Here is a 12555-nt window from a genome sequence, read left to right as displayed (position 1 = left end):
AAGGCCTGTAAGAGGCCTGACTAAGCAGCAGGGATTCATAAAGTGTCGCAGTTTGCTATTGAACATAAACCCCAAACTGGGGGAGTTAAATGAAAGAGGCAGTTTCCCGCTTTTTATGAGCTGGAGCAGAATCACTCGACTTACCTACAGCCAGCATCGTTCCTGGGACCTCTTACAAAGAAAGTTGCAAAGAAAAGTTAATGCTGCCCAGGGCACTAGAGAAACGTGCTGACCACATTATGTTTGTTTGTAGCCTGCCCTTACCAGTTGCAAAGGGAGACTGGAAATGTCACTGCCTAGATAGGAGGAAAACGTTCCCGTAGTGAGCATAGGGATGAAGGAAAAATATATAAAACAAACCCCAGCAGCACAAACCGAAGTGCACCTGTTGAGATCTCAAATCCTGAGGCGGGAGGGAGATGTTCGGCAGCTATTCAGTCTCCTCGCTAGCTGTGCGATGGGGAGGATGAAGCGGGTTTTGTGTGTGTGTGCTCGTGCCTATAACGGCAGAGCAGCAGTTTGCCAGCAGGGCCAAGTACTCGTGACGGTACACTCACGCACCGGGAAGGCAAGGCTGGTATTTTAACACCCTTTCTGCTTGTGCAAAGAGCCTAGTGAAGGCCGAGGGGCCTGCAATATGAACTTCATTGCTGACTAACCATGCTATAAAGACTAACTAGCTTGCCTCGAGTGCCAGCTTTCCTGTGTTTTTATTTCCTCTTTCCAGCACTGAGCAGATTTATTTTGCGGCGCCGGGTATCAGGAGGTGCAAACAGGCTCGGTGCACAGAGAATTAAGAAGCAGAGGGATACATCTCTGTAAATCCATCTCATAAACGCCATGCAATTAAGTCTCATGAACTGTGACTGAGGAACACAACAAGATTTCTGCAGATCCTTGTTCTGCCAAGAATGCACTTGGATTTCTTTTTTTCTAAACGGCGTGAATTCTGCTTGCTCTTACAACAACACGGCAGCCAGGGCGAGCGTTTTTGCAGGCCGTTGCCTCACAAAGAAAACCGTACTTGGAAGGTGACAAGCCTGCAGGACGAGAAGCCGGCTTAACTGAACGGCGGAAAGGCCTCGCGCGGCGCTACGAATTATTTCTGGTCATTTAAAAAACGAGCATCGCCATTCCCGGGAAACAGCCACATGAGGGCAGCAGCCGGTAGGAAAGCTGATGCTGAAGCGGCAGGACCGCGCTCAAGGCTGGCGAAGGTTGCCATCACCTTGCAAACACCCTCCTCCTTTTTGTCCAAAAGAGTCGAGAGCTGTTTGCATCTGAGGGGATACAGATTAAGGCTGACCTTGCTTTTTTGAAAACGCGCGTTGCAGTTGAGCGTGAAGGTGAGAAGGGGCTTGTTCGGTTCTTCGGGGCTGCGCTTGCTGCTGTTAATCGAGCCGCAGCCTCCTTTCACTCTGAGATCTCCTCCAGCGTTTTCTTTATCCCTTGTCACCGTGTGGCCACAAAACAGTTTTCCCCTCTGCAGCACCCACAGCTTGGCATAGCTTCTTCTCTGCCTCATTAACTCCCTCGTCCTGCCAGCGTCTTTGGACTGTCAGTATAATGCTTGCTAATTTGTTTTCCTCCTTTGGAGCGCATTTTTTTCCCCCAGGTATGAAGGTCAGCAACGCAGAGATACAGCCTACGATTCAGTGAAAAGAAAACACAGTTGATGGTCCCTTTTTGAGGAACCAGGTTTGAGATGAGAATTAAGGACTTTCATTTCAGCAAAAGAAAAGTTTGCAAAACGGCTCTAAGCACTAAAGCAAGGCCGCAAAGGTTGCTAATTGCCAGAGCATGGTAAGGGGTCCAGAGACCGCCTATTAGAAGGTGAGTTACATCAACCAGGTGAAGCCACAAGACGTCCTCACATTTATTTCTTATGCCACAGCAACACCAAGATAGGTCCTAAAGAGAGTATTGCATTTGACGCAACCTTAGCGTCATCTGGGAGGCACGGGCCAGGTTGCTCACAGTATAAACTGAATTATCAGCTAGTTTCCCGAAACTTTGTGCTAAACCTTCCAAGCACAGAGCAGACTACTGGGCTTGCTTACAAGATGAGCCAGCTTTGAAGGACCGTAGTGCGTGGGGTGATGCCTTGGGCTTTGTCTCGTGCAACGCCAGCCTGATGTTTTCGGCCAGCGTCGCTCAAGGGTGGGGGCTGTTGATGCTCCTGGAATAAGTAACCTGCTCATCTAAGGTGGGAAGGAGACAGCGTTTGTCCTGAAGGTAATAACTAACCCCGGGGAGGCTGACTCACCTCTGCAGCCTTACAAGAACCCAAACAAGAGCCCCCAAAGCAGCCAAATATCCTGGCACCCTCCTCTTCCTCCTGCGAAAAAGCCAAGCCCTTCATCAGAGGCTCTGGCACGGACCGTCCGTGAACCACTCATTTCATGTTTTTGGCTAGCGATAGGATCTGCCGCTGTCGTCGTTCACGGGCACATTTGTGTAAGGCCAAAATGACAGCGTAGGAAGCGGAACAAGCCCTGCCTATGCTTATCCCACCTGTTTCACCTCCCTCTGTCGCCTGTTTATGAAAGCCCGTGTTAGTAATCGTCATAATAATGCCTTGCACTTCCCTAACAACCATCCATCTGCAGAACTCAAGCTGCTGGCAAACCTTTAATTAGATTGTGCCTCCCACCAGCCCCAGGAAGTAGGCAAACATTATCGCATTTTTTTCATTAGCACCAAGGCTGCTGATGAACCTTCAGGGAGAGGATGTTGCAGTTAAAGCTGAGGGGAAAAAAAAAAAAGAAGAAAAAAGAAGCAATATCAGATGCGATTCAGCATTTAACTGGAGAACATTAGAGCGGCTCGAGTAGGTCAGGCAACAGATCCCCCCCCGCCGGCTCTCCCAGGGACCAAGAGGAGAGCAGGCGTGCAATGATGTTATCCCATAATACTCTCCCACGGAGCGACACTTTGCAGCTAAGGAACTGTAAGCGCCGTTCAACGGAGTCGCATCCATTCATGCCAGCGGTGGTTTTACACAGAGCTGGTGTCGTTGACCCACGCTGTGATTTTGGGGGTTTTGTCATCAGCTTTGCAGGTGTGCGACTGTCAGGCTACTGTTCCCAAGCACTGGTCACAGTTTCGCCCCTGTTTTTATTGTAGGAATAGTTTAAAAGAGTGGAGCCCCCCTCTTTCTCTCACCATTTCTTACATCTACAACTTTTCTCACTTTCTGTCGTGCATCAGACAGGCGCGTGCTTTAACAGCAGTCACTATTTCATAGAAACCTTTCTCTGCACGCTTTACTCATTGCTGGCCCTTTAACTCTGCAGAGAAAAGCACCTCCAGCCTGGGAGCAGATGCTTTTCAGCTGGTCCTCGTTTTCTCCCCTCTTCCTCACCTTGCCTCTTGCTGCTCTCCCGAAAGTCTCGACTTGCCCTGTTTGTGCAGTTTGTTTGTGCAAAGCTGCCTTTTGGGGAAGTGGTTTGTAGCACGGGGTGTTTGTCCGCAGTGTGTGTTTGTCCAACGCTTGTAGAAGAGCAAAGTGGCCTGCAAAAGGGTCACTGATGGTGCTGTTGCTCTCTTTCTGAAGGCGACGTTGGCTGGTGCTGCACAGGTCAGGTAGGCTTTACTTGCTGTATTGCTTTGGGGGCTTTCTGCAAGGAAGCACTGCTCCGGGAGCTTAGGAAAATTGCTGTTTCAGCTTTGACACTGTTGTGCTGATGCCCTGCAGGATCCTGAAGCTTCAGTTTGGGTGAAGTTATGGGTGTCTGTAGAAGCCCCTGTGCTCCCCTTAGCTTACAGGAGCTGCCTGCTTTGGTTTTGGAAGCGCTCAGCCCCACGCGTGCGGAGGGGAGGAGGCTCTGGCAGCCTGAGGTTGCTCCTCGCTTGCTGTTTCCCCAGCACAAGCAGGAGGCTTGGTTGAGGGCTGCATGCCTCTCGCCTGGACCTCTCTGCGTTTTTGCCTCCTCGGCCCGTGGGCGCTAGGGTTGCTCCCAAAGCACCGATGGAGGTGAAGCAGCCCGGGAGCTGCTTGAGAAATGAGCTGGTGGCAGCAATGGGCGTACGAGCTTGGCACTGTGCCGGGGCCGTAACAGCAGCACTGTCCTCTCCTTTGCTTTTCTTCCTGCCTCCTACTGTTGCTTGCCACCAACCATGCAGAGATAATGCAAACACATAATGCAGAGATAGTGCCAACTCATCTTCAGGGGGAAAGGAGGCCATCCTCCTCCTCCTCTTCGTCGTCTTCCTCCTCCTCTTGGCTGCTGTGGGCTCTGAAACTCTGCATGCAAGCATCTTTTACAAGGCCAGGCCCCTGTAAAAGGGTCGTTGTGTAAGTGACAGTAGGGGTCAGAGACTTCGGTGCCTCCGACCGAGCCCAGCCAGGCTGGGTGATGCCGCAGTCCTGTGTTTTCTTGGCTCTTTTCCCAGTCATCCGAAAAATAACTTAATAACTGAATAGATGTGGTTACCATGGGAACAGGAGTTGGTTGCTCTTCCTGATTTTGTGGCCAACGCTAGGAGACTTTTTTAATAGCAGACATGAGGTGCCCTGGTTGTGAAAGGCGGTTGACTCAGAGGGCTTTGAACTGGCCTGCAGGATGTTCAGCTCTAAACATCCTGTCTGAGAGACACCTCCCCGTGCTGCTTTTCCCTTTATCTGCCACTTCTGAGTAATAACTGGTCCTTGCTGCTCGCATCTGGAGTGGGAGAAGTTGCAGGTAAACTCCTCTTCTGCCTTTCTTTCCCCATAGAAAGAAATACATTGGTGAGTGTCTGCATGGGCCAGATGTGGCTTCCTGAGCAAGGGCAGAGGCAGGGCTGAGCAGGAGAACTGATCTCCGAGAAACTCGGGTTTTCTTTAATGATGGCTCACAATTAGATGGGTTGAGGTGGCCCTGCTGAAGACAGCCTCCTCGCAATTGCAGACAGCATCTGGGTGTCCGTGGCTCTGTCTTTAACCCTCCTTTTGGAGGCTATCAGGTTTTGGAGCTTTGTGATGGCCAAGGGTTTCCTGGAGAACAGAGGGCTGGTGGGCTTGGTCCTCCGCTGTTGGATGAGGACCGTGTGTGCAAGAGAGACTTGCCTGGTCAGCTACCCAGTGAGGGCAGAGGAGGATCTAGGAAGAGATATTTGGGTGAAGACTCTCCAAAATCTGCTGCCAGGTCCTGGATTTGCCTTGTACCTTCAGTCTGACCAGCTTTTTGGCGTGTGGACAGGAACTGCAGCTGGCCATCCTGGATCCCTGCTGCCCTATGGTGATTCTTGTTCTCCTTACCCAGCTGATCAGAGCACCCATGGGTGTTTGTAGGAGATATCCACGTGTCTGTGATCTCCCTTCTGCCCTGCGTCGGTGGGAACAAACCTCTGCGTCGGGGCATACCAAGACCTTCCCCCTTGCCAGGCAGAAGGGCGTTCAGTTTGAACAGGAATCGGTGGTTGTGCTGTTTCGCTGGATGGGTGATGGAGCTGAGATGGCTCAGGGAAAGCGGGGGAGACGCTGGAAATGGGGCAGCAACGTCTTCCCTTCTCAGAAAGTCGGTGCTGAGCAGCGGGGAGCACCGCGACTTGTCAGCGCAAGGGGCTGTAAGGAGAGAAGGCAGTTGCCTTATGACTATTAAGCAAAAGCATTGTAGCCTGGAAGCGACGGAGAGAGAAGGGCACCTCAGGTAATAACTTCTGACTGGGGCCATATTTCAAGGCTTCTGACAGACCAGCTAGCTCACAGTAAAAAAAAATAAATAAGTAAATAACCAGAGCGAATCTCCTAAACCAGCAGTCTGTTCCAGGGCTGCAGCTCACTCGGCGCTTAATCAGATTTATGTGAGCATGTACTTAACTGCTGGAGCTAGGAAAAGCCCGTGGGCAAGATGCATCAGGTTTGCCCTCAGCGGTTGAGGGGCCGTGGGCGCATGCGGGGGCTCGTTTTGCTGCGCCTCCGATCTGAGCGCTATGCGCGTGGGCTGCTGCTTGGAAACGTGTCCAGTTTCTCTGCAAAATGGTGGCTGCTTCTTAAAAGAAGCCATTTCTGGGGTGGGCTAGAGGCGAGCGTCTGCTTGACCAAAGGGCGAGTGCGGGGTATCTCCGCTGAATCCAAGATGCCCCAGAGCATGCTCTAGGTGTGAGTGCAGCAGCAAAACGTGGCCAGAAAGAGCCAAATATACAGCTCGTGCTTTTGCGATCGCCGTGTAAATCTGTTGGCTTCCATTGCTTCCTTCCCCTTTGGCATGGTGGAGAGCAGACCCCGAGGGAAGGTGAAGAGCCACGTTCTTGGGGCAGGAAGCAAAGGGGTCGCGTGAGAACTGTCTGAAACCTTGCAGAATGGGGCTGCCGAAAGGTTATAAAGCAACAGGGTCCCCCACAGTGTAGAGCAGGGCTATTATACTGGGGGAGGGATGGTGAGGATAAGAGACCCTAGGGACAGTTCTGAAATGGAGCGAGTGATTTTGGGGGTTGTTGATAACAAAGACAAAGGCAGGACACGTGGTGAGCGTAAGGGTGACGGATCCTTAGGTTAAAGGTGGCTGCCGATGGTGCTCAGAGCAGCCTCTCGAGCTGCAGGTGGAACGCGCTGGTTCTCATTTCCAGTGCCCGGGCCCTGGGAGGCTGCTTCCTTCCTGCTCTCCTACTCCTCTCCTCCAATTAAGGATGTAAAATTAACCCTCCTGTTATGTATCTTGATCAGGTTAAACTCCTGACTGCAGCTTCAGGCTGCTGTCCTTGCGGTTAAGTCCCTGGAAGACAATGGTCTTTGGTTAAGTATCGCACAACTGTACAGTTTTAAATGTATTTCAGTAGTGTTTATTCTTAGTCGCTTTAGCACGTGGATATCTGTGAAATGAAGATGTTTGCCCTGGACGAGGTGTCCAGGTTGTAATCAGCGAAGACATGGGCCCTTCTGGGGCGTGTGTCATCTCACCCTGATGTAGACATCCAAAATACAGCAGAAAGCCATAACTGATCCCTAAACGAACCCCTGGGATAGGGCATTTCTCGTCTCCCTGAAAGGCTGTTTAGTAGACTTCCCTCCTGAGGAGAATCATTTACCCAGGGTAAATAGTGTTCAGTCTTGCCCAGATTACCTGCGTCCCGGAGAAGCAGTGGGTGACAGCAGGCTCCAAATCCAGACGCCGCACTTGGCTCGGGCTTTCCCAGCTCAACCGTGCTGGGACAAGTCAACCGACTCCTGCGCTGCAGTCCAACCCTGACCAGGGAAGTCTTGCAAAGCTCTCCCTTACCAGAGGCACTTGCCACACCAAGTCCTACCCTAATTTTGCGGCGTCTAATTACTTTCTAGTGTGGGAGGACTTGGAGAACGTGCTGGAGTTGTTCATCCAGGCTTGGCAATTTCCTTTGGTATTTATAAACACAGTAAGGATGTGATTTGTGATGCAAGGGACTCCTGATGTAAGCTGGACTTGGTGTGGTAGCTTTTCCGGGGATGAGTAATGCTTTCTTCTGTGTAAATCAAAGTTGTGGAAAAGGAACAGAAAGGCTGCGAGGGAGGGAGCGAGCCCTTCTCTAGAGACAGAGGTGTGCAAAGGGCAAGTAGAAAGGCCTTGCCAGAAGAAAGACGACCATCCCAAGGTAACATCAAAAGCCCAGCCCGCTAACTCCTAGAGTTGCTTGCTCATTTCTATGCTTGCTGCTCTTTCTTGAAATTTTTTTCAACATCCTGAGTATGTGCTTAAATCCTTTGCAGGTTATAACTTTCCAGGCAGCAGCAGACACACTGCTGTACACCACTCCTTTCTTTTCTGTTACTTGCTGTCTAGTGGCATCGGTCTGGCTTAGCACAAAAGCAATTTTCCTTCCTCTAGGCTTTGAGCTCCTTGCCTCTGCGCATGAAATTTCCTTCCCTTGTGTCAGATCACTGCTCGTGTGTGACGTGAAGGTCGTGTGGAATAAGCACAAAGCTAGTTATAGAAAGCTGCTATGCTCTCCTCCACGTGCACGTGGTGAACCTTGCGCTCTTGCATCCGGGGCAGAGGGACACTTCTGCCGAACACCAGCTGCCTGCTTACCTGATTAACTTCTCTTCCTGGGCAGCCTATGAGGCCTAGCAAAACCTGGGCTAGCTGGGGTTGCTGAATGCTCTGGCAGGATTCACACAGTGTTAATTATCTAGTTTGAAAGGCGTTTACTCTTGACTAGCAACAAATTTGATGCGAGTCCCTCTTCTAAAAACTCCTGGCTGCCACGCTTTCTCAAATGTCAACGCATTTTCTCTGGCCCGACGGAGGTCCTGGTGATTGTACGCTGTCAAAGTCCAGTACTCTCACGCTACTCATCCAGTGGCAGCTTCTCCCTGGTGACCTCACATCTCTGGTGTTACCCTTCTGCAGCAGACAGAGCTAGTATCTGCTGGGGTCTGTTGGGACGTGGCTCCCTGGGGAAACCTCGCAACTGAGGGGCCTGAAGTCTCTCCCGCACCGATAATCTCCAGGCGCTGTTTGTCCTTTCAGGCACAGCGAGCAGCAAGTGAGCCAGATGCCATCAAGTTTCAATGGCAATGCCCTCCGGGGCACCTTCTTCTTCATTTTTGGTCTCTGGTGGTCTGTGAAATATCCTCTGAAGTACCTCAGACAGAAAGCGAATGCTGAGAATCAGCCAAGCCGTGGTGTCCAGCGCTTGGAAGTCCTCGAAGGGACAGTCAAAGCTTTCTTTGCTCTCGCAGGTAAGGACTGGTGAGTCTCTGCCCCAACATCTACCAGCACTAACGAGGCAGCGGTACCATGCTGCAGCCGTTCTCTCTCCAGGGGCTGGTTGCGGTGGGAAATGGCTGTGTCTGGTCTGGAGCAGCCCGGAGGCATGCTGGCAGCGTGCTCAGCGCAGGGGGAGTTTGCTACAATTCCTCTGGATGATGCTGGACAAACGTCCCTCCAACCTCCCCTCCCCAAAGAAACTTTTGCCTGCCAGCCTATCCTTTGCTCCCTTCGTGTAAAAGGAAAAGTATGACCTTTCTGCCCTCCTTGCCTAGGGATCCTGGCTGAGCAATTTGTTCCTGCTGGTCCCCATCTGCTGCTGTACAGTCCTGAGACCCACAGCTGGACAGATCTAACCCACTGGCACTACACAACCATGTATTTGTTCTTCCTCCTCTCCGGCATCGTGGAAGTTGTCTCGCATTCCCCACTCAAGCTGCCTGTTGGGTTAGATCGACTCTCGCTGTCCATGGCTCTGCTTATTGAAGGTGAGTAATACGTGTTACCCGTGGGCATATAGGAAATGCTGGGGGTCTTTGAGAGTCTTTAGAGATGCGGTAACATGCAGTTTTGACTCGTCGTTTGAAGGACACACAATTGTGTTTGGAACAGCAGCTCCGGTTTTGTGGTTGAGCCCACCTAAATCTGAGATTTCTTTTTTTCTGATGTCCAGTTGAAGCTGGATTCAAGCTGTGCAAGTCTGAGCTCAATTGGGAGCTTAATCCTGCTAAGATGGAAACCTCATGATTTTATGCCCTTGTTATGAGCTTTATCGCTTAGAAGAATTAATTTGTTCCCATCCTGGTTTGGGCATTGTGGAGGGACAGCTCTGCCACCTTGTGCTGGAGGAAAAACCAGCGGTGGGGGTAAGGAAGTACTGGTAGGATCACACATGTGCAGCAGCCAAAATGACGACCTGAATTGTCTTGGGAGCTGGAGAAGGAGAGGCAGCTTTCGAGGCTAGGAGAGGGGCGGTGGCACCGACTGCCAGGGCGAGGGCTGTAGGGTGTGCAGCCACGAGATGGCACTGGCTGTTCGCTGAAGCGCCTCCATTCCCTGTTTCTCTCCAAATGTTCCATGTGATCCCAGCCATGGTTGGATGTTCTCTGTGCCCTTAGGACTTGTGCATCTCTGGGTGACAAGCAGCTGGCGCTCTCTGGAGGTGTGCAGTCACAAAAAATGTGTCCCCCACCCTTGGGCAGAGGCACCCAGGGAGAAACTCTGATGCTGTTCCCATTCAGCAGGTCATAGCAAGACCTGAGGCATAGTCTCAATACTCAGATATTTTAAAAAAGAAAATCCCCGAGTATCCTTTTCTAATGCAGCGTGAATCTTGGCAGGCTTGCTCTTCTGCTCCCGTGACTACAGTGATGCCGCACTGGATCGTCACCTCCATTCCCTGCTGGCCATAGCCATCTTTGCTGGAGCCCTTTGTGCGTTCCTGGAAGTGTTCATCCGAGATCACTTCGTGCTGGAGTTCTTCAGGACCAGCTCCTTCCTCCTGCAGGGCTCTTGGTTCTGGCAGGTCAGTGCAGCTGCAGTGCTCCCATCTGAGCAGTGGGCTTGGGGCTGAGGAACAGAAGAGGGACGCTGCTGTGACCTTTAAGGAATGTCTGATGGAGTTAAAACTGTAGGTTAGTTGGAATGTTTTAGTACGTATCAGCAGGAGATAAGGCTTGACGCCAGAGCTGTGATCGTGGAGATACGAGTGCGTAAGGTGTGCAATAAGGACCCGCCTGCCTGGTCAATGGAAATTAGATGCCACAAAGGTGAGAGAGGATGATCGAGACTTTTTATTCTTTTTATTAGGCCCAACTTTTTCCTTTCTTTATTCTAAGTAACTGGAAACATCTGCATGTGTAACCAGTTTAAATCCTCTCACGTAGTCGCCCAGCTCAGGACCTGTGTTTGGGTTTGGGGAGAAGGACAAAGAAACCCATAACCTTGTAATGGAGCGTTTGGGTTGGGAACCTTGGATGCTGTGCTGTACTGCAAGGCCTGAGAGTGAGGGACTTGTCTGCAGAGCATCCTTCTCCTCCTGAGATACCCCTGTGTCCTTGACAGTTTGGGGAGATAAGTGTTTCTTTGGGGGGGGGGGGGGAGCTGCTGAGGGCAGTGGTCCAGGTGTCACTTGAGATTGTGGTGCCTCTGCTCCACAGTGGGCTGCAGCTGCTGGTCCCAAGTGGTAAAAATAGGGAAGGAAAAGTGAAGATGGTTATGATAAAGCTGAACGCGTGCTTGTGCCTAATATCTCTTCCTCCTGTGATCAGATTGGATTTGTGCTCTCCCCTCCATGGGGAGGACTGGGCTGGGATCAGACTGACCGTGGCAATTTCATGTTCCTCACCATGTGCTTCTGCTGGCACTACGCCGGCGCTCTCGCAGTCATGGCAGCCAACTCCGCCGCCTCTCGCTGGTACGTGGTGGGAGAAGGGCCCCCGGATGTTCCCAGTAGCGTGCGCGAGCCGTAACGGGCAAGAGCACTAGCTAGACTCCATGCTACCGCGGGAAATCTAGCATCCAGCCCACGGTAGGTTAAAGTGACTGGCTCAGCATCTGCAGAAGGTGCGGGCTTGGATGCACGCGATGGGGAAGACCGCTGTGCTACGGAGTAGCGGGCGCCGCTCCGCAGGGCTCCCGAGCGGCCTGGGGGTGAGCTTGGTGCCTGGGACCGGAGGTGTCAGCACCGGGTTACCTGAATGGCGTTCCTCTCTCTCCTGCAGCTGCAACGAATCCTGCCAGCTGAAATTTGGGGACATCGACGTTGAGCTCGACTGTGGAATGTGCATCCGCAAAGGCAAGAGCTCCAGCGGCGCCCTGCTGCCGGAGAGCGGCTCAGATGACAAGTGAGGCCGCGGCAAGTGTCCCTGCTCCGCTGGAAACTTCTTCCCGTCGTTTTGAAGCTCTTAGGATGAGGTTTTTAATTTGTCTTGTTAAACGAAGCTGACGCTTGATAATGGAGCATCAGAAGTGGGAGGCAGGACCCAGAAGGCACAGCGGGCGCAGCACTGAGGTGTAAGGACTCGGTTTCCCTTCCTGCACGCTCCCTTATGTCCATTTGATGGTACAAAGCGGGCTCCATGTGCCAAGCAGGCTCCTGAGAGAGAGAGCTTTTTAACTTTCTGTGCCGCGCAGCTCAGGCTGTGAACGGCGCGACCAGTTTGCTGGTGGAGTCCGGCTGATTCGGCTGTTTCCGAACACGGCAGGACCTTCATTTCTGCTGCTGCACGTGACAGCCAAAGTGCCTCCTGAATTAGCCCCCAAAGCACGCTCCCTGTAGCTGTCACTCACACTGGTGTTAATGGAGGGGGTTTTTGCACAAAGCTTAAAGCGCACAGAGTATATGTGATCACGAATAAAGTACTTTAACGAATCATCTTGATTGACGTCCTGAGTATGATGTCTTAAGATAGAAAACTGGGGACAGGTGATGCCCGGGTTCAAAACTGTTAGGGGCTGTGGGGGTCGCCGTGTGTGACTTAACGTGACCAAAGCTGCCTGGAGAAACGGACTGCCTTTCTCGCAGGGTGGAAAGGATGGGAGGTTTCGCTTGTGAGCAGTGGGAAGCAGCCGCTCTCCTGCGTGTTTGTAGTCAGCGGCTGAGCGGATGAACCAGACGCGTGAGGCAGACTCTGCAGTGGCTTTTGGCACGCCTGGGAGATGGGGTGTTTGCCTGGCGGGGTTGAGCGTGGAGGCAAGCATCCAGTAAGTTACTTTGCTTTGCTCAATGTTGCGGCTCTGCCAGCCGTAACGTGAACTTGGAAGGAGATCCTTGAGGCGAGGTGACAGCTTCAGTAGATCTGGGTTGGACGTACATACGCAGATGCTTCTGGTAAGTCTCCGAGAACTGGACTGTAGAGCAAGCTCAGCTCTGGTATGGCTTCTC

General features: G+C 51.9%; 1 protein-coding gene across 3 annotated transcripts; it reads left to right on the top strand.

Moving 5' to 3' along the window:
- The first annotated feature begins 62 nt into the window (after nucleotides 1-62).
- Nucleotides 63-12049, top strand: LOC104147656 (transmembrane protein 45B). 3 transcript variants are annotated; one of them, XM_009680433.2, is made up of 6 exons: nucleotides 63-1346; nucleotides 8430-8641; nucleotides 8945-9157; nucleotides 10010-10194; nucleotides 10940-11085; nucleotides 11393-12036. In XM_009680433.2, exons 2-6 carry the CDS (start codon nucleotides 8455-8457, stop codon nucleotides 11517-11519), a joined length of 858 nt encoding a protein of 285 aa, XP_009678728.1. In that variant the 5' UTR covers nucleotides 63-1346; nucleotides 8430-8454; the 3' UTR covers nucleotides 11520-12036. The 3 variants fall into 3 exon arrangements, with proteins under 3 accessions (XP_009678728.1, XP_068772964.1, XP_009678727.1); XM_068916863.1 differs by having other exon boundaries at nucleotides 1616-8641; XM_009680432.2 differs by lacking the exon at nucleotides 63-1346 and adding an exon at nucleotides 1353-4685 and having other exon boundaries at nucleotides 11393-12049.
- Nucleotides 12050-12555: the final 506 nt, after the last annotated feature.

This window comes from Struthio camelus, chromosome 22 (genome assembly GCF_040807025.1).
Source record: "Struthio camelus isolate bStrCam1 chromosome 22, bStrCam1.hap1, whole genome shotgun sequence".
In the NCBI taxonomy this organism is placed as follows: domain Eukaryota; kingdom Metazoa; phylum Chordata; class Aves; order Struthioniformes; family Struthionidae; genus Struthio; species Struthio camelus.
Note: the sequence above shows the minus strand (reverse complement) of the source record. Positions and strands in the feature narration are given on the sequence as shown.

Bases quoted from the DNA above. Each gene is read 5' to 3' on its own strand.
- LOC104147656 (XM_009680432.2), top strand. From the start codon at position 8,455: ATGCCATCAAGTTTCAATGGCAATGCCCTCCGGGGCACCTTCTTCTTC. The intron at 10,195-10,939 runs GTCAGTGCAGCT...TCCTGTGATCAG, and splicing joins AGGGCTCTTGGTTCTGGCAG to ATTGGATTTGTGCTCTCCCC. The intron at 11,086-11,392 runs GTACGTGGTGGG...TCTCTCCTGCAG, and splicing joins AACTCCGCCGCCTCTCGCTG to CTGCAACGAATCCTGCCAGC.